General features: G+C 34.5%; 1 protein-coding gene across 7 annotated transcripts in view; it reads right to left on the minus strand.

Moving 5' to 3' along the window:
• The window catches only part of SCAPER (S-phase cyclin A associated protein in the ER), a 549,552-nt gene that overhangs the window by 240,679 nt on the left and 283,238 nt on the right, over positions 1-25,635 (minus strand). For all 7 annotated transcript variants that reach the window (XM_042988321.1, XM_042988320.1, XM_042988324.1 and 4 more), the window contains one exon: positions 18,679-18,805. In XM_042988321.1, coding sequence (XP_042844255.1) covers positions 18,679-18,805 — 127 coding nt within the window. The remainder of the gene's footprint in view (positions 1-18,678; positions 18,806-25,635) is intronic.

A 25,635-nucleotide genomic window follows, 5' to 3' on the forward strand; every position in this document is an offset into this window, starting at 1 on the left:
TCTGAAGTGGTATTCTTTGGAGGGAAAGATAATAGAAGATGATTATTAGACTACGTTGATGATATCAACCAACTCTCACTTATTTCTTATTTAAAATTGGTTTGGTTATTCTCCCTAAATTTTTTAAAAGGAATTTAGGATCATCTTTTAATATTTCACAAAAAAGTTTACTGAAGCTTTAATTGAATTTTAGTTATGGTTTAATTGGTAGTGACTTGACATCTTTAGTCTTCCCAATCATGAATATCATATAACCCCCTATGTATGTATGTATGTATATATGTATATACATATGTATATATGTATGTTTGTTTCAAGTTTTTATTTTTTATATATACAAATATATATATATATATATATATATATATATATATATATATATATATATTCTTTATATATCAAGAATTATTTAAATTCTACTTAACTTCTAGTTAGTGTAGTATTTGTTTCAGGAGAATTTAGTGATTCATCACTGACACATAACACCCAGTGCTCATCACAACATGTGCCCTCCTTAGTACCCATTACCCATTTAGTCCATCCTCTGCCCACCTCTCCTCCAGCAACCCTCAGTTTGTTCTCTATAGTTAAAAAGCCTCTAGTGATTTGTCTCCCTCTCTTTTTTTTCTACCTTCCTGTATGTTCATCTTTTTTGTTTCTTAAATTCCACATGAGTGAAATCATATGGTATTTGTTTTTCTCTGACTTACTTCACTTAGCATAATGCACTCTAGCTCCAACCATGTCATTGTAAATGGCAAGATATCTTTCTTTTGATGGCTGAGTAATATTCCATTGTATAAATATACCATATCTTCTTTATCCATTCATCAGTCAATGGACATTTGGGCTCTTTTCATAATTTGGCTATTGTTGATAATGCTGCTATAAACAAAAGGTGATTGTTCCCCTTTGAGTATTTTTATACCCTTTGGGTAAATACCTAGTAGTGTGATTGCTGAGTCATAGAGTAGTTATATTTTTAACTTTTTGAGAAACCTCCATACTGCTTTCTGGAGTGGCTGCACCAGTTTGCATTCCCACTAACAGTGTAAGAAGGTTCCCTTTTCTTCACATCCTTGCCAACATCTATTGTTTCCTGTGTTGTTGAGTTTAGCCATTCTGACAGGTGTGAGGTGGTATCTCATGGAGGTTTTGATTTGTATTTCTCTGATGATCAGTGATGTTGAGCATCTTTTCATGTGTCTGTTAGCCATTTGGATGTGTTCTTTGGAAAATGGTCTATTCATGTCTTCTGCCCATTTCTTAACTGGATTATTTGTTTTTTGGGTTTTGAGTTTTACAATTTCTTTATAGATTTCGGACATTAACCCTTTATCTGATATGTCATTTGCAAATATCTTCTCCCATTCCATAGGATGCCTTTTAGTTTTGTTGACTGTCTCCTTCACTATGCAGAACTCTTTTCATCTTGAGGAAGTCCCAGTAGTTCATTTTTGCTTTTGTTTCCCTTGCCTCTGGAGATGTATCTAGTAAAAAGTTGTTCCGGATGAGGTTAAAGAGGTTTCCACTAGGGTTTTGTTGGTTTCCTGTCTCACATTTAGGTATTCCATCCATTTTGAATTTATGTTTGTGTTTGGTATAAGGGGTCCAGTTTTCCCAACACCATTTGTTGAAGAGGCAGTCTTTTTCTTCCATTGGATATCATTTCCTTCTTTGTGAAAGATTATTTGACCATATAGTTGTGGGTCCTTTTCTGGGTTTTCTATTCTGTCCCACTGATTTATGTATTCTTTGAATAGGGTTTTGTAACTTTATCCAGAAAAGTTTTGGTTTTTTTAAAAAGACTATTCCTAGGCACAATTTTTGTTGTTATTCAGAATGACATCATTAATTTCTTTCTTACATTTCTAATTAGTTGGTCACTGGTGTCTAGGAACATATTTTGATAAATGGACCCTGTAACCAGGAATTTTATTGGCTTTTCCATGTAGACAAGCACATTATTAGCAAATATACTCAACTTTGTTACTTTCCTGCTTATCTTTTATTTAGGCATGAGGTCTAGGTATGTTAATAACATACCTCACAGATAACCAATCAAGATGGAGCACTAACTTTAACAATCCATATGGCTGTACATATCAGCCAGTTATCAGCAATGCTTTTTGTTACTATATTGAGCTATCCAGACCCTCCAGGATGGGACATCGTTATTTCAGTATTAAATACAATGTTTGCTGCGGGCTTTTGAAAACCACACTTTATTAGGCTCTTGTTCTTAAAGTAAATCATTAAAATGTTAAAAACTCAGAATAAGTGTTGAACTTTAATTTATGCCTTTTGTTTTTATTGATCATATTATTTTTCTCTTTTAATTTTTAAAAATAATGACATATTATTTAAACATTTTTTAATGTTTATTTATTTTTGAGAGAGAGAGAGCCAGAGCACAAGTGGGAGAGGGACACAGAATCCGAAGCAGGCTCCAGGCTCTGAGCCATCAGCACAGAGCCCAATGCAGAACTCAAACTCACAAGTCGTGAGATCATGACATGAGCTGAAGTCGGATGCTTAACCGACTGAGCCAAACAGGCACCCCTGTATTATTTTATTTTTAGATGTTACAGTATCCTTTCATCCCTATAATAAATAGTACTTGATTATAATGCTACTAAATTTTAATTCTCATAACTGATAGAGTTATATATGCAATCCTATCCATATTTTTCAAAAGAGAAAGCTGAAGTTTTCTACCAAGGTTAATAATCTGGCTAAGCTTACAGAGTTACTACAAGGCTGATCAGGAATTTGGATTTAGGGCCATAACTACGAACCCTGTGTTCTTAATGACTGCATTATATTGTTATCAACATCAGCTGACTGCCTACTGACTGCAGGATTTTAACATATATTATTTAATTTAACAGCCACATAATCCTTTGGGGTATGTCAATATCACATATTTTACTAATAAGAAACTAAAACCCAGGGAGATTAACTTTCCCAGGGTCACCCAATAAAGAGGTAGGAGATTCTAGGTCCACGCTTTACATTGTTCTCAGCTGCTTCCTTAAATACCTTCCCACTGATGCTCTAATTTTGTACCATATCACATGCAACTTTCAACAATCCCATTTCATCACAGTTCCTGGGAATGGAATATAGAATAAGCTGGATGATTTAATTTAGTCTAAGACAGAGTTTCTCCAACAGTCCATTTAGGAATCTCTAATGTCAGAAAAACTGAATTTCCAGGTATGGGTGGGGGGGGGGGTGCATATATACCTAGTAACAGCAAGATATAAGTTAAGGTTTCTTGAGTATTTTATTTAAAAAATAAATATTTTTTTTTTTGCATCTTTTTCATGATATCATCTATGTTTATTTTAACCAGAAAATAGTGTTTTATATTATATGCCATGGAGGAGAAAAGTTTTCTTTTGTTTTCTATATCTCATGGAGATAAGTTTTCTATATCTCATGGAGGAGATAGTTTTCTATCTTCCTTAGTACACAAGGTATATGCCATGGAGTCTACTAATGAAAAGAACTGAGCTGAACTGAAGACAGCATCAAGGTCTTTATATGGGCAATTTCTCATTTTTTACTGTCACTATTTCCGAGAACCTAGATTTATATAAATGTAGTTTAAAACAGTAAGTGTTTACTTACTGCATCAGGCAATCAATCACTAAGGTGAGCCCAAGAACAGAATATTGCCAGAGAGGTAGCATGATGGAATACTGTCAGGATGCTATGGGCAGAAACTTCAATAAGCACATCTCCTTACTGAGAGGTAAAATCACTCACGGCATGGGCTAGGTTGAACAGGTTCTCTTTTTAAGTTTTTATTGTAATTCCTGTTAGCTAATATGCAGTGTTATGTTAATTTCAGGTGTACAATACAGTGATTCAACAATTCCAAACACCACCCAGTGTTTATCACAAGTGTATTCCTTAATCTCAATCACTTATTTAACCAAACTTCCCACGCCCTGCCCCTATGGTAACTACCAGTTTGTTCTCTACAATTAAAAGTCCATTTCTTGGTATGTCTCTTTTTTCCCCCTTGCTCATTTGTTTTGTTTCTCAAATTCTACATGAGTGAAATCATATGGTATTTGTCTTTGTTATTTATTTCACTTAGCATTATACTCTCTAGCTCTAGCCATGTTGTTGCAAATGGCAAGACTGCACTCCTTTTATGGCCAAATAATATTCCACGAATATATATATACATATATATATATGTGTGTGTGTGTATGTGTGTATATATATATATGGCTATAAAATGTATATATGTACATATATATGTATGTGTGTGTGTGTATATATATATGGAGATATATATCACATCTCCTTTATCTATTCATCAATTGATAGCCACTTGGGCTGTTTCCATGACTTGGCTATTGTAAATAATGCTGGTATAAACATAGGGGTACATGCATCCTTTTGAATTAGTGTTCATGTATTCTTTGGGTAAATACCCAGGAGTGTGATTGCTGTATTGTAGGATAGTTGTATTTTTAACTTTTTAAACAAATATTTTTCAACGTTTATTTATTTTTGAGAGACAGAGCATGAACAGGGAAGGGGCAGAGAGAGAAAGGGAGACACAGAATCCAAAGCAGGCTCCAGGCTCCGAGCTGTCAGCATAGAGCCTGATGCAGGGCATGGACCCACGAACCACGAGATCATGACCTGAGCCCAAGCTGGACACTTAAATGACTGAGGCACCCAGATGCCCCAGACCTCAATCTCTTTTTAACTAAATCCTCCATATGTGATACTTTTCTAAGTAGAAGATGACATACACCTGTTTTCCAAGATATGCAACATGGTTTGATATGAAACAGGTTGATCCTCAGGTATACAACTAGTTAACTGGAACAGCCATTTCCCCCAATCCTGACGTTACAGGCATTATTTTAATATCTTTCCAACCTCTTATGTATTTTATTTTGAAAATGTGGTTTAAAATGACACTAGAAGGACTATTTCACAAATGACAAGTAAGGCAATGAAAATAAGTCCTCCTAGTGAAAACAACCAAAAAAGTTAACATTTAAAAATATTCTTCAAAGAATTAAAATTACCAGAGAGAGAACTGCAAGTCAAAATCCAGGAGGAGGTGAAACCAAGAGAAAGAAGCACAGCCCTCAAAGCTACTTTTACTAATCTGTAAGAAACATTCACAGAATGATACATATTAAACCATTCCAAGCAAGACTCTCAAAAATTTCATCCTCATGATAAGCACGACATTAAAACTGGCCAATCATCCAACTTGCAGCCTGTGTTCAGGACACCCATGTGGCCTTGGGAACCCTAGAATTTGAAGAACTCGGATAAAGATGGTTTCAGAAACCCTGGTACTCTTACCACCTAACAAAAGTAAATGAAAATATTTCCAGAGGACCATTATAGTAGGTCTCAAATTATTCTTGAAAACTGTTCAAACACAAAAACCATATAACAAATGCAAACAATTTAAAAGACTAAAATTATTTGATTCATCTTCTCTGACCACAAGGGAATCATATCAGTAACAGAAGGAAATCTGGAAAATGCACAAATATGTGGAAATTAAATAACACTTTCTTGCCCAACCTGTGGGTAAATAAGAAATCACGGGGGGACCTCACACCTGTCAGATGGCTAAAATAAAAAACAAGAAATAACAACTGCTGGTGAGGATGTGGAAAAAAAAGAACCCTCACGCACTGTTTGTTGGAATGAAAACTGATGCAGCTATTGTGGAAAACAGTATGGAGGTTCTTTAAAAAATTAAAGATAGAATTATGTATGATTTGGTAGTTGCACGCTAGTATTAACCCAAAGAGTATGAAAACACTAATTCAAAAAGATATATGCGTCCTGTGTTTATTGCAACATTTACAATAGTCAAATTATGGAAGTAACCCAAGTGTCCATAGATAGATGAATGGATAAAGAAGATGTGGTAAATACATAAAATGAAATATTACTCAGCCATAAAAAAGAATGAAATCTTGCCATCTGCAACATGGATGGATGTAGAGAGTATAATACTAAGTGAAGTAAGTCAGAGAAAGAAAATACCACATGATTTCACTCATATGTGGAATTTAAGAAACAAAAGAACAAAGAAAAATATAGACAGACCAAAACACAGACTCTGAAGTATAGCAAACAAACTGGTTAAAAGAGGGGAGGTGGGTGGGGGGGAGGGTAGGGGACATAGGTGAAGGGGATTAAGAGTATGCTTATCATTATGGGCACTGAATAATGTATAGAATTGTTGAATCACTATACTGTATACCTGAAACTAATATAACGCTGTATGCTAATTATATTGCAATTAAAGAGATAATAATTGCCAAATAAAAAGAAATCACGAGAGAAATTAGAAAATACTTTGAAATAAATGATGAAAACACAATGTATAAAACATGGAATTCATTGAAAGCAGTGCTCAGAGTTTATTTGTCTTAAAAAAAAACACCACCAAAGATCTCAAATCGATAACTTAATTTTACATTTTAAGGAACGAGGAAAAGAAGAGAAAACCAAACCCAATGCCAACCCAAAGGTAGGAAATAAAGATTAGAGTGGAGATAAGTGAAATAAAAGTAGAAAAATAGAGAAAAATCAATGAAGCCAAAAGTTGATTTTTGAAAAGATCAACAAAATTTTCAAACCTTTAGCTAGACTGAGGAAAAAAGAGAAGAGTCAAATGACTAAAATCAGAAAAGCAAGTGAGGATGTTACTAATGTCCTTAAAGCAAATGGATTAAGAGTTTACTATAATCAACATATACTATGATATATGCCAGCAAATTAGAAAGCCTAGATGAAATGGACAAATTCCTAGAAACGTGCAAAATACTAAAACTGACGTAAGAAGACATAGAAAATCAGAATAGATCTGCAACAAGTAAAGAATTGAATCAGTAATCATAAACCTCCCAACAAAGAAAAATCCAGGGCCAAATGGCTTCACTGGTGAATTCCATCAAACATTTAAAGAATTAACACAAATCCTTCTGAAACTTCAAAAAAATTGAAGTAGAGGGAATATTGCCTAATTCATTCCATTGGGGCAGTATCGTCCAGTTATCTAAGCTAGACAAAGACTTCACAAGAAAACTGAAGAACAGTATCTCCTAAATACAGATGCAAAAGTTTTCAACAATTACAAGCAGCATGCAATAAAAATTTAAGGGGTTAAAAAGGAAACAAGACATCATAAGAAAGAACATGTAAAAACAACAGACAAATATACATTCGAAGACATGAAATATTGGGATTACCAGAGATAGACTATTAATTATATTTTCTGTGCATAAAAATAAAAGGTAAGTTTGAAAATATTTGTAAAGAACAAGAAATTGTAAGAGGCATAGAAAATTTGAAAAGTAAGCATTCTAGATAGGGAAAATAAAATACTGTGAATAAAATTAAGAAATTAATGGACTGTTTTAAGAGCATATCAGAGACAACTGGAGAGAGAATAAAGTACAACAACAGAGAAACTAGAAAAAAAACTCCTGTATTTACAAACCTTTATGATAGAGGAGTTACCAAAGAACAGTAGAGTAAACTGGTCTTTTCAATAAATGGTGCTCAAAAAATTAAGCATCCAGATGGGGAAAACAATGAAATTAAATCTCCGCCTCACAATAAACAGAAAAATTAATTGCAAGTGAATAACAAACTAAAAGTAAAGACAAAACTATAAAACTTCAAGAATATAGAGAAAAAAAGATCTTCTTGACTCTGGAGTAGGAAAATAGTTTCTGAAGAAGAGCAGAAACTATTAATCATAAAATATTGATAAATTTGTCCACATTAAAATTAAGAACTTCTGTTCACTGAAAGAGTCAAAAGAGAGTAAAAAGACAGCTGTATAATAGGAATAGGTATCTTTAACACATTTGAACAAATTGATATTGAGAACATACAAAGATTTCCTACAAATCAATAGAAATCTTTTCGGCAAAAGCTTTGAACATGCAAGTCACAAGAGAAGACATTCAAATGGCAGTAAAAATATGAATAGGTGCCTAACTCTACCTGACAACAGAGATTCACATGAAAACTACAGTGAATACACCGCTACATACTCACAAGATTAGCAAACATTAAAAAGTCTGGCAATACCAAGTGTTAGAGAAGAAACGAGCAATGTGACTTGTATATTCTCCAGGTAGTAGTGTGAATTGATACTATTTCTTTGGAAAACAGGTTAGTGTTATCAAGAAAAGTTAAAGATATATGTATACACCTCATGACCCAGGAATTCTACTCCTTAGAGAAATTCATGCACATGAGTATCAGGATAAATGTTTAGAAGCACATTTTTTCATAAAAACAACCCAAGTGCCCATCAATAGCAGAATGGAGAAGTATCATTGTAGGAAGCGATGACACAGTATAGAAAATTGCACAATATAGAAAATGACACAGTATAGAAAAGAAAAAAAAAACCCTAAAACAACATAAATTCTTAAATACATAATCTTGATAGAGGCAAGACTCCAAATTAGAGAGAGTAGCATTCATTCCATAAACTTCAAAACCAGACATGTGTGACCTAACATTTATTATTTAGGGATATACTCTTATAGGATAAAACTATAAAGAAAAGAAAAAAAAAGTCAAAGTAATAGTTTATCCAAATATTAAGAGAAAAGTATGAATGGCAGAATAAATATGGGTGATCAGAATGTTCTGGGATGCTAGTGGCAATGTTCTATTTCTCAACTAGTCACTGGAGTTTTTGCTGTTATAATTATTCATTACTGTGAATGATTTGGAAGTGTCAATTTGCATAACCATAACAGAAAATACCACAAGTGTGGAAAATGTTCCTATAAACTAGCACTATCAATATTCAAGTTTTTATAACAAATTTATTTGTCTTTAAAGAATACTTTTCACAAAGAAGCCACAATAAATGATTTCAGATGAAAGGACTAAAACTGTTTCTAAAAGGCAAACCTCACCATCTGAAAAATAACGTAAACTATTTTGAAATCATTATTTACTGTTTTGTTTTACTGAGATACAGTTTACAATAAAATGCACAAATTTAGGTGTTCAGTCTGATGAGTTGTGGCAACTGCACACACCTATGGAACCACTACCTTAAACAAAATACGTAAACATTTCTACCCTTATATTCCTTGGTTTTTAAAAATACAAACCATATATAGATTAAACCTCTGTCAGATTCTTGAAGTAACTTAATTCCATTTTCCTTGCACTCATCTTCTAATATATGCTAGTTAAAGAAGGTATAAGAGACATTTTCATTTTACCTTGGGCTATAGGCTGTATTTGTCACCTTCTGACAAAATACGGGTGTCATATAAGCTGTATACAGTTATTTAACAGCTGCCATGAAGAAATAACTACATAAATTGAGAACACAGTAACTGAGGAGATCAAAATCAGAGGCTTCTGTGATAGAATGTTTTGCAGTTCCTCTCAACTAAAGAATTCCAGCTGAAAATAAAAGAAGCAAAACCAAATGAAACCATGAAATTTAGAAGACAGGCAGTGTTTTAGCAGAACCTGAACACAATTTTTTAAATACAACTGATTGAGAAAGCTCTCAGAGATGACTGGTTTATCTGCTTTGAGTCTGGGCATGTGTTAAATAGCCACAAGCCTCAGTTTGCAAAAAAGCAGGCAGGGAAAAGGATAGGGTCAGGAAGAGCTTGTACTTTCTACCTTCCACAGTTATCTGTTAGTGGAATTTTCCAGGTTAAATTTCAAAAACACCAAAACAAGGCAGGGTTTACGATAGGTATCAAAAAGTCAGTTGTGATTTGATATCTCTCAATTCAGTTCAAATTATGATTACTGACAGCTACGTGGTTTGCTTATTCAGCTTCAAGAGATTTACAGCTGAATCTCTAAGTTTGGCAGAATTCACAAAGAGTCAGGAAAGGCAACTGGAAAAACTCCATGACCAATCCATCTGCTTAAACTGTTTACTTACAGTAACAGTATATAAATGTCTCATGTTACTGATAAACCACAGAAAGCTTCTGGGATGCTGTTACTATCCAAACTCAAAAGTAATGTTCATCATCGCAGAGTAACAAGAAAAGTCAATGAAAATACAAATTGTGCTTACTTGGACCAAATTTAATACAATGTCAAGAATGAGGAAAATGCCTCTACATATATAAGAATGTTTCAGAAACTATTTGAAATAATTAAACATTTCTGCAACAAAAAGGTCTTTGGAGCAATTCTTTTAACCTGAATTTTAAATGTAATTTTATTGTGAAAGATAACATACAGAAAAAGGAAAAAACATGTAAGTACAATTTGAAGAATAGTAGTAATTTGAACACTGTATAATTTCCATCTGGTCAAGAAAAAAAAGACTAGAAGCACTTCAAGCAGCCACCTACATGAATCTTCCTGATTTCACCTCCCTCGCAATTCTCTGAATAATCATTATCCTGATTATTATAAGAAATATTTTCTGTATCTTCTTTATAGTTTTACCATCTATTAATATATTCCAAAACAATATAGGTGCTTTTGTCTATTCTTAGACTTTATATAACTGGAACTGTAATAGTATATGTATGTATGTATGTGTATGTATATACATATACATATGTGTAAATATAAACATGTATATTGTGTGTGTAAATATGAATATATATTTATATATACTTATATTTATTTGACTTGTTTTGCCCACTAAACATTGTGAGACACATCCATGTTGTTACCTATAGCTGTAGTTCGTTTTTATTATTGAATAATATTCCATTATACAAACATACCATAATTTATACAGTCAGCCACTGATGGATACTTGGGCTTTTCCCATATTTGGTAATTATAAAAATGCCACTGAAAATTTTTATACATGTCTCCTGGTGCATATATGCATTGCTTTCTGTAGGGCATAGACATAGAAGTAAAATATGATGTGTACCCCTGCAACTTTAGTTGATAATAGCAAATTGCTTTCTAAAGTGGTAGTACTAACTTATATTATCACAGGGTATGACCATTCCAATGCTCTAGATCTTTGCCAATAGTTGGTATTTTCAATCTTTAGCTTTTGCCATTCTGAAAGGTGAATCACAGTATTACATTGAGTTTTCCATTTGGAATTTTCTGATTATTAAAGATGTTGATTATCTTTGCATTTACTTATTGGCTATTAAGAGTTCTTCTTTTGGAATGCCTGTCATCTCGTCCATTTTCCTACTGGCTGGTTCATCTTTTTTTCTTGTTGACTTGTAAGAATTCCTTATATACTCTGGATACCACTTCTTCATGAGCTATACACATAAAGATCTTCTTACATTACATTGTCTTTTCACAGTTTTTCTAGTGTCTTTTGATGAATAAAACTTTTAAAATTATTTTTTTAATTTAAATTCAAGTTAACATACACTGTAGTATTGGTTTCAGGAGTAAAGCCCAGTGCTCATCCAAACAAGTGCCCTCCGTAATGCCCATCACCCATTTAGCCCATCCCCCCCAACCACCTTCCCTCCAGTAACCATTTTATTCTTTGTATTTAAGAGTCTCTTATGGTTTGTCTCCTTCTTTATCCGATATGTCATCTGCAAAAGCCTTTTCCCATGTCGTCAGTTGCCTTTTAGCTTTGTTGATTGTTCCATTGCTGTGCAGAAGCATTTTACCTTGATGAGATCCCAACAATTCATGTTTACTTTTGTTTCCCTTGCTTACAGAGACATGTCCAGTAAAAAGTTCCTGCGGCCATAGTCAAAGAGGTTGATGCCTGTTTTCTTCTCTAAGGATTTTGATGGCTTCCTATCTCATATTTAGGTCCTTCATCCATTTTGAATTTATTTTTGTGTATGGTGTAAGCACCATTTACTGAAAAGACAGTCTTTTGAGTCTATTTCTGGGTTCTCTATTCTATCCCATTGATCTGTGTGTCTGTTTTTGGGCCGGTACCACAGTCTTGATGAATACAGCTTTATAATATAGCTTGAAGTACAGAATTGTGAGGCCTACAGCTCTGGTTTTCTTTTTCAACATTACTTTGGCTATTCGGGGTCTTTTCTGGTTCCATACAAATTTTAGAATTTGTTTGTTCTAGCTCTGTGAAGAATGTTGGTATTCGTTTGATAGGGATTGCACTTAAAATGTGTAGACTCCTTTGGTAACAATGTTTGTTCTTCCAATCCATGAGCATGGAATAGTTCTCCATTTCTTTGTGTCTTCTTCAATTTCTTTCATAAGCTTTCTATAGTTTTCAGTGTACAGATCTTTTATCTCTTTGGTTAGGTATATTCCTAGGTATCTTATGGTTTTTGGTGCAATTGTAAATGGGGTTGATTGCTTGATGTCCCTTTCAGATGCTTCATTATTGGTGTATAGAAATGCAACCAATTTGTATACATTGATTTCATATCCTGCAACTTTGCTGAATTCATGTATCAGTTCTAGCAGTTTTCTGGTAGAGTCTTTTGAGTTTTCCATGTAGCGTATCATGTTGTCTGCGAAAAGTGAAAGTCTGACTTCTTCCTTGCCAATTTGGATGTCTTTTATTTCTTTTTGCTGTCTGATTGCTGAGGCTAGGACTTCCAGTACTATATTGAACAACAGTGGTGAGAGTGGACATCCCTGTCGTGTTCCTGGTCTTAGGGGGAAAGCTCTCAGTTTTTTCCCACTGAGGATGATATTAGCTGTGGGCCTTTCATATATGGCCTTTACGATGTTGAGGTATGTATGTTCCTTCTATCCCTACTTTGTTGAGGGTTTTTATCAAGAAAGGATGCTGTATTTTGTCAAATGCTTCTTCTGCCTCTATTGAAAGGATCATAACTTACTGTAAAGCAGTAGTTAAGATAGTGTGTTGTTGGACTGAAGATGGTGAAAAAGAAGAATGAATGTTTTAATAATTGGATTTTCTGTTTTTTTTATATAAAGCTGACCTCACCTGACATCATAATCAAAAAGTTAATTTCAGATGGACCTAAATGTAAAAAGTGAAAACAGACTTTTAGGAGATAATAAAGAAGAATATCTTCTTGACTTTGGGTCAACATTCTGAATTATGGCATCATTCACAAAATGGACCATACATTCCTCTAATGCATTGTAGTGTCTCCTTTTTCTTTATGTACATAAACAAGTGCCTCACATCATGCATCAAGCATGCTACTTATGAATATAACCATTCTACTTTTTTGCCATCTTTGTTCCAACAACACACTATCTTAAATAGTGGAGCTTTACAGTAAGTTTTGATATATGGTAGAGCAAATCCTCCCATATTATTCTTTTTCAACAGAGTCTTGGCTGTTCTTTGAAATCCTACATTTTAATTTTAGAATCTGCGTTTCAATTTCCAGAAAATACAGTTTCAGTTTCATAATATAAAAAATTTTAATTGCAGATGCACTGAATTTACAAATTAATTTGTGATGAAAACATATATTGCTGTAGTAAGATTTCCAATCCATGAACATGATCAATTTACTCCTAATACTTAATATTTGGATAATAATATAAACAGAGTTGATATTTATATACTGTTCCTGTATCTTAGTAGACTTATTAAACTTATTCATTAGTTTATGATATTAGCTATATTTTATTTCTTTAGATATAAGCTATAAGATTAAGAAAATTGCTTTCTATTCCTCATTTACTGACATGAATTGATGCTGAATTTAACAAATGCTTCTGCTGGATCTTTTGAGATGATCAAAAGATCTTTTTTTTATCTTCTATTAATATGACAAACTCTGATTTTCCAATGGTAAACTAAACTTGAATATACTGAACAAATCCAATTTTGTTGTGATATACCATTCTTTTCATACATTGCAAGATTTTGTTTGCTAAAATTCTGTTTAGGAATTTTGAATCTAAGCTCATGAATAAGATTGGCTTGTAATTTGATTTTCTCCAGGTTCACGATGATGTCTCTAGGTGTGGGTTTCTTCTTATTTGTATTCTTTGGGATGTATTTGGCTTCTTGAATTTCTGGGTTGATTTTTAAGTTTTAGGAAGTTCTAAATAATAATCACTTCAGGTACTGTTTCTGCCCTATTCTCTCCTTTCCTCCTGGATTATTATACATAAATTAAATGCTTCACTATATTCAATATGCCTCTTGTAATCTTTTCTGTATTTTTCATATCTTTTTCCATGTTTTAGTCCAGATTCTTATGACTTAGAATAAACTAATTTTTTCTTCAGTGGATTTATTCTGCTGTTATGTGATGCATAATTTTCTTAATTTTGATTACTAAAATGTTCAGTAATCGGGGCACCTGGCTGGCTCAGTCAGTTGAGCATCCGACTCTTGATCTCAGCTCAGGTCATGATCTCACGATTTGTGAGAATGAGCTCTGAGTCAGACTCTGTGCTAATAGCACAGAGCCTGCTTGGGATTCTCTCTCTCCTTTTCTCTCTCTGCCCCTCTCCCACTGACGTGCATGCTCTCTCTCTCTCAAAATAAATAAACATTAAAATGTTCAGTTCTTAAATTTCTATTTTCTTTAAAATGTGGTATATGTTTTAAAAAATAATACTTATATTGTGAACACAGGAAGTATAGCCCCTGTTGGTCTGTTTCCACTGATTTTTATCCATGTTGTTTTGCCCCTTTATGTGCTTAATTACCTTTTTCTGTCAGACACTGTATTTGAATTTATTTAATGAAATAATTTGAGACTTAGGTTGATATTATCTTCCTCCAGAGTACATTTTCCATTTACTTCTGTGAGGCACCTGGAGGTCTTAGCAATCCAAGGTCACTACTTTTTTTCAGCTACCCAGATGATTTGAAGTTGAGCTGTGGTCTGTGCAATGATTGGCATACTTCCAATCTACCCTCTCACCTAGTGCAGCCCTTTAAGATTTCAACCCAAAATATGGGGGTTTTGCCACAGTCTCTACCACTGATAGTCCTAGACTCCAACATTTTTAGCCCATCCATTTTTAGCCTTGGGCTAAAATGGATGTTTCTCATCCACTTCTTTTGGATCACTAATTGTACCCGGCCCCCAAATGCCTTGTTCCTAGATCTTGGCCTAGTAATTCTTCACTACTTTGTTAGCAATTCAGTTCCAGTTAACATTTTGTCTAGCTTTATTAATTGGCATCAGTAGGAGAACTGTTCTGAATTACCTACTCTGTCCATAACTGAAGATATTTTCAAGCCTTTTATTTCCTTAAAAGATAAACAAAAAAACATAGTTTTATAATCTGTAACTGTTATTTACAAAGTCTTTCAATTCAAGTTTCAGCTAGTTATTACTCATAATGATTCATTTAGTTTTGTGTCCCTTTTTTGGACTGTGGCTACTTGTTCTTATAAAGTCATTTGAGAGAAATTATCTGAAGCCTAGGATAAAGGTGTCTTCTTCAAATGAGGATTTGCATCTATTTCCTTCTGCCAAGTTCCGAGGGACATCACTGATCAATCTGGAACTACTTTAAACTCACTTTACTATTTGAAATAATACAGATGATGTGAATTTGAGCTACAAGTCGACACCAGGGCTGGATTATAGTAATAACTTCTGCATTATACCAAAGCACTTCTTTTGCAGTCTCAGAGGATGGGGTGAGAGGGTTTATGATTATATCATGGAATAGGTTATGGTAGTCTATCTTTGTTAAGAGAAAATCTAGTAGATTTCACACCTTAGGCAGCCCTAAGGATTTTACTTTTGTCCCCACTTCATGAGGCCTGCAAATCATAATTCACATTTGCCAGCCTGGCAACTCCCCTTGGGGCATTTAGTTATAACTGAATACAACTTCCCAAATTCTTGGTTTTTCTTTGGCCTGGTAATTTTTCAATTCCTTCTTAGCAATTTGATTCTTTTAAGAAAGTTACTTTTGATTTTTTCCTGTATTTTTAAATGTTTTTGTTAGTAGAATAGGTACAAGTACCCTAGACCACCAATTTTTTTTACAGAACTAGGTAGAATTTGTTAAAAACTGTAACATATGCAACACAGCTTACAAACTCTTTATTTCTAAACAGAAACAGAGAACCCAAAAAGTTGGAAGGGACCTGAGACAAAGAGTAAGTACTACAATACTCATGTTTCCTCAGTTTCCTGATCTCTCTCATTACAGGAATGTTTTTGTACATCACAAGTTAACCTCTTAGTTCTAACGTAGTTCTCAGAACTTCAGAAAAAGTATCTAAGCAAAACTGTATCAAAGCACTAACAGAAAGCATCAGTGTGTTGAGATCTCAATTAGGAGGGTGAAGAGCTCAAGATTCATCTCCCACCATTCCTCAGTGAGTGCTTGCTCAAGTTCCACCAGTCTCACCCTTGTCACTTCTAGGCTGTCTTCAAATCCTTCACTGGGTACCTGGCTTTGGCTCTAATGATTTTGTTACTCCAGGCAGTTTTCCAAACAAAAAGGAATGGTTATTTACAATTTCTAGACTGAAATCATAAATATCAGCTGAATTACACTGAAATGTCAGTATAACTCTATGAAGAGAATTTCACATAAAGTGAGTCTGTCCTGGCTAAGTAAAAAGGATTTGTTATAAAAATAGCAAAAGGATCTTATTGTAGGTAAGTTTAGACTCTCAGGTGGTCCTGCAGTGTATACTCTAAGGACAGCTTTACAGCAAGGTTTCTGACACAGACCATTTAGACTGGGAGCCAGACTACATTTTTCTCCCCCAAATTATAAGGAATCAGTAGTATTCCAGTAAATTGCTCCTTTGTGAACAGAATAACTTTACTTAGATTTTCATACTGAATACCTTTCTTACATAGATCATTTTACTTTTTCCTCAAAAATTCTGTGATTACTTCAATCTAAAACAATATTCACGAGATAAGGTGCACACGTGGTATCTTCAAGTAAACTGTAGTCCCAAGTATAATTACCCTTTATAAAAATAAAAATAATTAGTATATGCTAATTTAAAAAACAGACATTTTTCTAAAGCATATCAAGCCTCCAAACACTCCATCTAGCACACGTCTGACGATTAGCAGTCTCTGAACTCTCCGACACTCTGAAAGGGATGTGTTATACTGAAGAACTGACTCTTTGTGGCTCTGCTGCTCTAGTTCCTACAGAGGACTGTACTGTCTGATGCCAAAATGCAGCTGAACACTATCTTGTAAAGGTACATTCATATGCTTAAAACCCAGTAATTCCACCCCTGAGGCATATGTCCTAGACAAGAGCAATGATTCTCAAAATATGACCCTTGGACCAGCAGCATCAGTGTTACCTATGAAACACAAATTCTTGGGACCCACTGAGTCAAAAACCCAAGGTGGGGTGTGTTTTAACAAGTCCTAGGTGATTCTGATGTAGACTAAAGTCTAAGGCTCCCCACTTTGGAGAAATTCTTGCTCATTTGCTCTGATACATGAATGTCTAAGCAGCACTGTTTCTAATCTCTTTTTCTTTCTCTCACACACACACCCCCATACACATTCAACCCTGAATGAATTCAATCCTGAAAAACAATGTCCATGTCAGGAAAAGAGATTTTAAAAACTGTGTTATAATTAACACAGTGAAGTACTCACTATACAGCAGAGAAAATGAATGAAAAACAGCTACATTGTAAACCTAAATAAAACTCAGAATCGTAATTTTGATTGAAAACTGACAGAAGTCTACAGTATATTTTATAAAGTTCAAATACAAGCAAAACAGTAATATATTACTTAGGAAAACATTCATTTGGTAAAGAAATAAAGCTCTTAAAAAACAAAGAAATATTCTTCTTTTTAAACAAAAAGAGACAGAAAAGATATTGCCTTAATACTGTACAGTATTTCCTTCAGGGGAAACAGAGACAGGAATGGGATATGGAAGGATCGCATTGGGAACCACAGAGGTACTGGGAACAGTCTAGTTTTTAAGTTTCATGGTAAGTTCATAGGTGTTCATTATATTTGGGTTATTTTTGTCACTACATTCTTTTTGTAGATCTCAAATGTCATAAATATTAAACCCAGAAAACAAAAAACAAAAAAATTTAGATAATAAACAGACAGCTATTACATCAAATAGAAAACTTAGAAACCACCAAAGTGATATAAATTGTGTAAACTATGGTATGTTCATTTAGTTACAATGAATTTTTAAAGACAGGAAAATATTCATGATACAGGTAGTCAGATAAAATAATGTAAGAAATGTCCAGTAAAAAGATTAAAAGAAAATACAATAAAATATCGACAGTGGGCATTATAGGGAGTTTATTTCTTCTTGATATATTTTAAGTTTTCTATAGTGAATAATAAAGATCATTTAAAGATCATTAAGAATGTTTTAACTGTCACAAAAACATTTATGACTCTAAGTCATTAAAGAAAACTGCCAAATCTTCTTTTGGAAACAGTAAGGAAATTGGTGCTTACGGAAATCTGGTTGCGATTTATGAGCTTTATAATTTAAAGTTTTACATTGTCTGGCATAAAATTGTATATCTTTATTACTGTGATTCCTTTTAAATTTATTTTATTTTGTTTGTGTGTGGAAAAATATGACTTGTTTTTGCTGTTGAGGATTTCAATTAAAATGACTAAAAACTATACCAAATTAATCAGAAACAAAAGGGAAAAACAATCCATCAGTGGTTGACCAGCTTTTGGAAACACAGAAGAAATGCATAAGTGAGCGTCAGCCTTATAATCCTATGTCCTGTCATAGTGAGAAAGAATCACAAAGATTAAGGCCAAAGGCCAGAGATTAGTTACATACCTTTTTTTCCAATATTCTAGCGATCTCGCCTAGGGTCCGATCTAAAGCAGAAACCTTATTGTTTGCCCATGAGCCACTGTCTTGTACTTGTAGTTGTTTTAGAAGATCTTTGGCTAATCGCTGAAGTCTTCAATACAAAATGAAAGGGAAGAATGACATTAATGAATTAGACTATATTATTTCATTTTCCTAAACCTTTTGAAACAAAAGCTACTTTCATTATTGTAGTAGAAAGTGCTTCACAGAACACCTTTGGGGAGGAACAAACAAAACCATTCCTAGTCCTCATGGTACAAAACAGAACTAGAGGACAGTACTGTCCATCTAGATTAGCTAGGACATTGCTACTATCAATTTCTGTGTGACACTGAAACTAGAACAGAACTGCAGATGGGGAGAAGGTGAGGCAATGATGGCAGAGAAAATGAGTATAAGAAACTCAGCAGGTTTTCATAGTTTGATTTATATCTTCAAGGTAGGCTTGGATATTATTTTGTAAGCACTGTAAACTCTCAAAATGTCAAACTCCCACGTTCCAATTTACAAGTAATTTGGAGATTGCCTGCCACTGCTGATGTCATTTACTTAGACAACAGAGCAACATTTGCTTTTCACCAAAAAATAAACACGTTACCTAGACTGTAGGATTCCTGCAAGTGAACTATGTGTAGTATTTCTTTGTGGCCCTTACTTTTTCTGTCTCATGTACCTCACTCTGAGCAATCCTCTTCTCCTTTCCACTTACTCGCTTAAGTAGCCCACTGACAGATATTCACCAGAAACACTTCCAGATCTCTCCACTTCTCCCCTGTACATCATCCCCCTGTTGTCTCACTTCCATTTTTATCCGTGATAGATTCTGTAGGCCAAGATTATAGTCACTTTCTGCTAAACATGCTACATTCCCTTTCTGTTGTTCTGTTTGTTACTCCTACCAGTCAAATGGCAGCAGTGGTGATAATCACTAATATTTAACTCTTACTGTGGGCTGGCACCACTCTCAGTGTCTTGATGTATTAATTTATTTAGCTGGATAATTACCATCTAGCAAGCCTTTTCCATCTCTGATCTTCCTATGACTATACATTCAGGATCTTACTAAATCTGTCTAATCTGGTCACTCTCCATAAAGTCTTGCTTCATACATTATCCATTCTCTTCAAAACTCCATCCTTTCCTTTCTCCCTCTTGTTTTCAAAAGAAGATCTTACATTTCAGAGTGAAAATGGAACTACTAGAACAAGAAAATCTTTACTTTCTGCCACAAAACCTACAAGCCTACCTATATTTCACCCATACTCTCCTTTGCCTCTCCTATTACAATCAAAGAAGACCGATTCTGCCCATGTAGGGCTAATCCTGCCACACAGACTCTGTGTACATGAAGTCTTTCTGGATCAAAATTAACTCTCTTCGTCTTCCTTCAGTGTCTTTGCAAATGTTCTTCATTCATTCCTTCTGAAATGCTTCCTTCACCTCCACATTATCTAGAAAATTTCTATGTATCCTCAGGTTTTCAGTTCAAACATTACTTTCTCTGATTTGACTATTCCTTCAAAGCACTCATCACAAGCCTTTCCCATTCAGAACTTTATGCAATGATGAGAATGTCCCATATCTGGACTGTACAATATGGTGGCTGCTAGCCAAATGTGGCTCTTGTGCACCAGAAGTATAGTTAGTGAGACTGAGGAACTGAATTTTAAGTTGCATTTAATCTTAATAATTTAAATAGTCACATATAGCTAGGAGCTATTATACTGAACAGTACAGAAGCATAGTATTAACTTCATGAAAGACGGCTCATGTCTATCTATTCATTGCCTTATTAACAGCACTGAATGTGCTATCTCTACATAAGTGCACTCAACAGGTATTTAATGATGAATGGGCTAGGAAGAAATTTCTTCTTTAGTCTTAATAATATCCATAAATTACAACATAATGTACATGATCTTATATAATCCTATGAAAACAATGTCCAATAGTCTTATTCCCATTTGAAAAAAATGAAGAAACCAAGGCTCAGGCAAATTCAGTAACTTTCCCAAGGTCTCACAACTGGTAAAAGGTATTAGTGGGGTTAGGCCTGTGATCTCAAATCTCCTGCTTTTGTCTCCAAACCATATTAGTCAGTTCAAATAAGGAAATTTTCTTCACAAATAAATAATACCACAGAATACAATTTCACCTAAATAATATTTGTGTAAAAATGTTAAATTTCTCAAAGAATACAACAGCAAATGCAGCTCAAAAAGGCACTGGTGAACTACAGTTTAAACCTAAGCTATCCAACATGAATTCAGCAAAGTTGTAGGAAACAAAACCAATGTACAGAAATCAGTTGCATTTTACACACCAATAATGAAGCAACAGAAAGACAAATAAAGAAACTAATCCCATTCACAATTGCACCAAGAACCATAAAATACCTAGGGATAAACCTAATCAAAGATGTAAAAGATCTGTATGCTGAAAACTATAGAAAGCTTATAAAGGAAATTGAAGAAGACACAAAGAAATGGAAAAACATTCTGTGCTCATGGATTGGAAGAATAAATATTGTTAAAATGTCAATACTACCCAAAGCTATCTACACATTCAATGCAATCCCAATCAAAATTGCACCAGCATTCTTCTCAAAGCTAGAACAAGCAATCCTAAAATTCTTATGGAGCTACAAAAGACCCCAAATAGCGAAAGTAATATTGAAGATGACGACCAAAGCAGAAGGCATCACAATCCCAGACTTTAGCCTCTACTACAAAGCTGTAATCAAGACAGTATGGTATTGGCACAAAAACAGACACATAGACCAATGGAATAGAACAGAGCCTCTAGAATTGGACCCACAAATGTATGGCCAACTAGTCTTTGACAAAGCAGGAAAGAACATCCAATGGAAAAAAACAGTCTCTTTAACAAATGGTGCTGGGAGAACTGGACAGCAACATGCAGAAGAATGAAACTAGACCACTTTCTTACACCATTCACAAAAATAAACTCAAAATGGATGAAGGACCTGAATGTGAGACAGGAAACAATCAAACCCTAGAGGAGAAAGCAGGAAAACCTCTCTGACCTCAGCCGCAGCAATTTCTTGACACATCTCCAAAGGCAAGGGAATTGAAAGCAAAAATGAACTATTGGGACCTCATCAAGATAAAATCTTCTGCACTGCAAAGGAAACAATCAACAAAACTAAAAGACAACCTATGGAATGGGAAAAGATGCTTGCAAATGACATATCAGATAAAGGGCTAGTATCCAAAATCTATAAAGAACTCACCAAACTCCACACCCAAAAAACAATCCAGTGAAGAAATGGGCAGAAGACATGAATAGACACTTCTCTAAAGAAGACATTCAGATGGTCAACAGGCACATGAAAAGATGCTCAATGTCACCCCTCATCAGGGAAATACAAATCAAAACCACACTGAGATACCACCTCATACAGGTCAGAGTGGTTAAAATGAACCAATCAGGGGACTATAGATGTTGGCGAGGATGTGGAGAAACAGGAATTCTCTTGCACTATTGGTGGGAATGCAAACTGGTACAGCTGCTCGGGAAAAGTGTAGAGCTTCCTCAAAAAATTAAAAATAGATCTACCCTATGACCCAGCAATAGCACCGCTAGGAATTTACCCAAGAGATACAGGAATGCTGATTCATAAGGGCACTTGTACCCCAATGTTTATAGCAGCACTTTCAACAATAGCCAAAGTATGGAAAAAGCCTAAATGTCCATCAACTGAAAAATGGATAAAGAAGATGTGGTTTATATATACAATGGAATACTACTTGGCAATGAGAAAGAATGAAATATGGCCATTTGTAGCAACATGGATGGAACTGGAGAGTATTATGCTAAGTGAAGTAAGTCAGGCAGAGAAAGACAGATACCATATGTTTTCACTCTTATGTGGATCCTGAGAAACTTAACAGAAGACTGGGGCGGGGTGGGGGGGGGAAGTTACAGAGAGGGAAGGAGGCAAATCATAAGAGATTCTTAAAGACAGAGAACAAACTGAGGGTTTTGGGGTGTGGGGGAAAGGGAAAGTGGGTGATGGGCATTGAGGAGGGCACCTGTTGGTATGAGCACTGGGTGTTGTATGGAAACCAATTTGACAATAAATTTTATATATATATATATATATATATATATATATATATATATATATATATATATACATACACACACACACACACTGCCAAAAAATAAATAAAAATAAATTAATAAAAATAAATAAATCTAAGCTATCCATACGAAGTTTACTTTGATAAGTCAAAAGAATGAATATAAACTCTAATATCAGACATACCTATGCTTGATTTCTGGCTCCAGTACATACCACATGTATAAACTCTGGGACAATTACTTAACTACTCTGAATCTCAATTTCTTCACCTTAAAAGTGGAGATTTTATATGTGTGTGTGTGTGTGTGTGTGTGTGTGTGTGTGTGTTGTACAACACACACACACACACACACACACATATATATATATATATATATATATATATATATATATATATATATATCTTATATATATCTCCTTTTCTTTCCTTTCAGAGCTTTTGAAGATCAGAGACAAATAATGTACTTAACACCATTCAGGAGTAAAGGAGACATTCAATAAATGATCAACTATTATTACTATTCATTGACAGAAGGTCTCAATCTAACACAAGGAAAAAGGGAATATAAAAAACACAGACACAGAATAAGAACAACATACTTCTTTTCCCTTTTAATCGAATATGGGCTGGAGTCCCATCCGATTAAAGTTACTGACCTTATCATGTTGAGGAATATTGGCAATGAAGTTTATTGTGTGACAGATAAGTAGCCACTTCAGCTTTTGGCTGAATAAAGCCTGCACACCATGTAACAAAATATCCAGCCATAGCCATGGATGCATATGAATCTAGCAGTATTCTTACCAAGAATGCTCACATTCCACTGAAAATCAGGGGTACTTAGGGAGGCACAAGGATCATTTTAATTCACAGAATACAAGAGGCTTGTATTTCACCCTGAGGTAAATCAAATCTGGGATTCATATGAACCTACCCTTCAAGGAAGAATGCCAAATCAAGGGGATGCTTTGGTAACATGAGATAAACCTCTGTTTTATTCCCTGCCTCCACAGAAGTACCACAAATAATATAGCCCCTTTCAAAAAAAAGCATCAGATTTTGATTCATACTATGAATAATTATAGACTGTCGGGACTCAGGCCCTGAAAGTTATATTTTCCCTATAGGGGAAGAACAGAAGCTGTTTAGAGGATCCAGTTTTTAACACAGAAATTGTTATTTGAGTTACTTCTGGCAGAAAATTCTTCTAGCATGGGAAGAAAAAGTAGAGGCGCTGTACCTCCCAGCCTAGAACATGAGAATTATCTGTCTGATAAAGGGCTTTGTGAGGAATTTTGTAAGGTCAAGTACTTTCTTCTCAAAACTTAAATTCCCACAACAACTCTAAGTTCATATATGTCACCGGTAAATGTGAAATGTAAATGTATTTCTGTAAGAAGCCCTAACTTTTGTCACAGTAGAGTTTTGGGGAGGGTTCATTAGATCACTGGGATGATTTGTAAAAATGTAAGAAAGGAGACTGGGTCCACTTTAAGAAGAAATATTGCTCGTTAGTGTGATGGACAAGAAGACATAAACACCTTAACAGTTTTAGGGCTATTGGTTCCCCTTCTATTTTTAAATAATATGGTGAAGCCTATATTTTTAAATGTAAGATCTTAAGAAATACCTAGATCAGATGACAAAAATCAGTGTACATGTTACCTCTTACATTGGGTATCTTTCATTTTTGCCCGCCAGCATCCCTTCTTGTAGAAAAAAGAACCCACTTCCCCTTTTGAGAAACCACCTTGCCTTCACATTACATGAGTATACTTGATGTGCTCAATGCTATTGGGGTGTTGCTGTTTCAAGGCCCTGACTCTCAGTGGAAAGAGCTAGGAAATGTGTATATAATATATACATATATATACATATATATATACATATATATATGTATATATATGTATATACACACACACATACATATATATATTATTATATATTACTATTACATATATTATATATGTCATATATACATATTATATTATATATATATATATGAATAAATCAACACAGTTACATCTATATTTCTATCTCTATATATTGGAAAATACAAATTAAAACTGATACCTATAATTCCAATTCACTACATGGTCTTTCTATTCTTCCTGGATATATTTTTAACTCTTCTCCAGTAGTGAGCAATCTGCCTTTCATCATCCTTAATATATTTATTTATTTGACCAATTCCCCTACATGTAACATATCACCCATCTTTGTTTCTGTATGTATGCTATTATGTCCCAGCTTGGGCTCTGACTCCCCACTCTGGGTTTTTGTGTTCTCTCACCCTTGCTTGTTTCAACAGCCTTTGTCAGGCTTCCCTCTTCACGTGGGCTCTAACAGACTATACCAGGATGCTTTTCCATAGAGATGCCCTCCTCATTCTGCTCTGACTCACCACACCAGGCCATGATGCCCCACCTCACATGGAAGCTCCCTTCATTCTGCTGGGGCTCTGAGCTTCCACATATGGCCACTCCTCATGCCCCTGCACAAACATCCACCTCAGCCTCCTCAGGCTCTTACATCCCCCACTGTGCCACTGTTGTCTCCAGCCATCTCAACACTGCAGATGGCTGCTTGGTATTCTCTCATCTAATGACTTCAGGACTAAATTTTTCTGGAAAGGGAGGGGTAACCAGAGGAAGAGAGAAAGAGTCATTTTCACTTATTGGCTAGAATATTTTAATAAGAAGACACTTCATCTACTATTTGGTTACCAAATTAAATCAGTTATAATAATTATCCTGTTGGAAGCTCAAATTATCTTCTTTGTCCAGTATAAAGCTCTTAAGTTGGCTACTGA

The sequence above is a fragment of the Panthera tigris genome, chromosome B3, assembly GCF_018350195.1.
Source record: "Panthera tigris isolate Pti1 chromosome B3, P.tigris_Pti1_mat1.1, whole genome shotgun sequence".
NCBI classification, from domain to species: domain Eukaryota; kingdom Metazoa; phylum Chordata; class Mammalia; order Carnivora; family Felidae; genus Panthera; species Panthera tigris.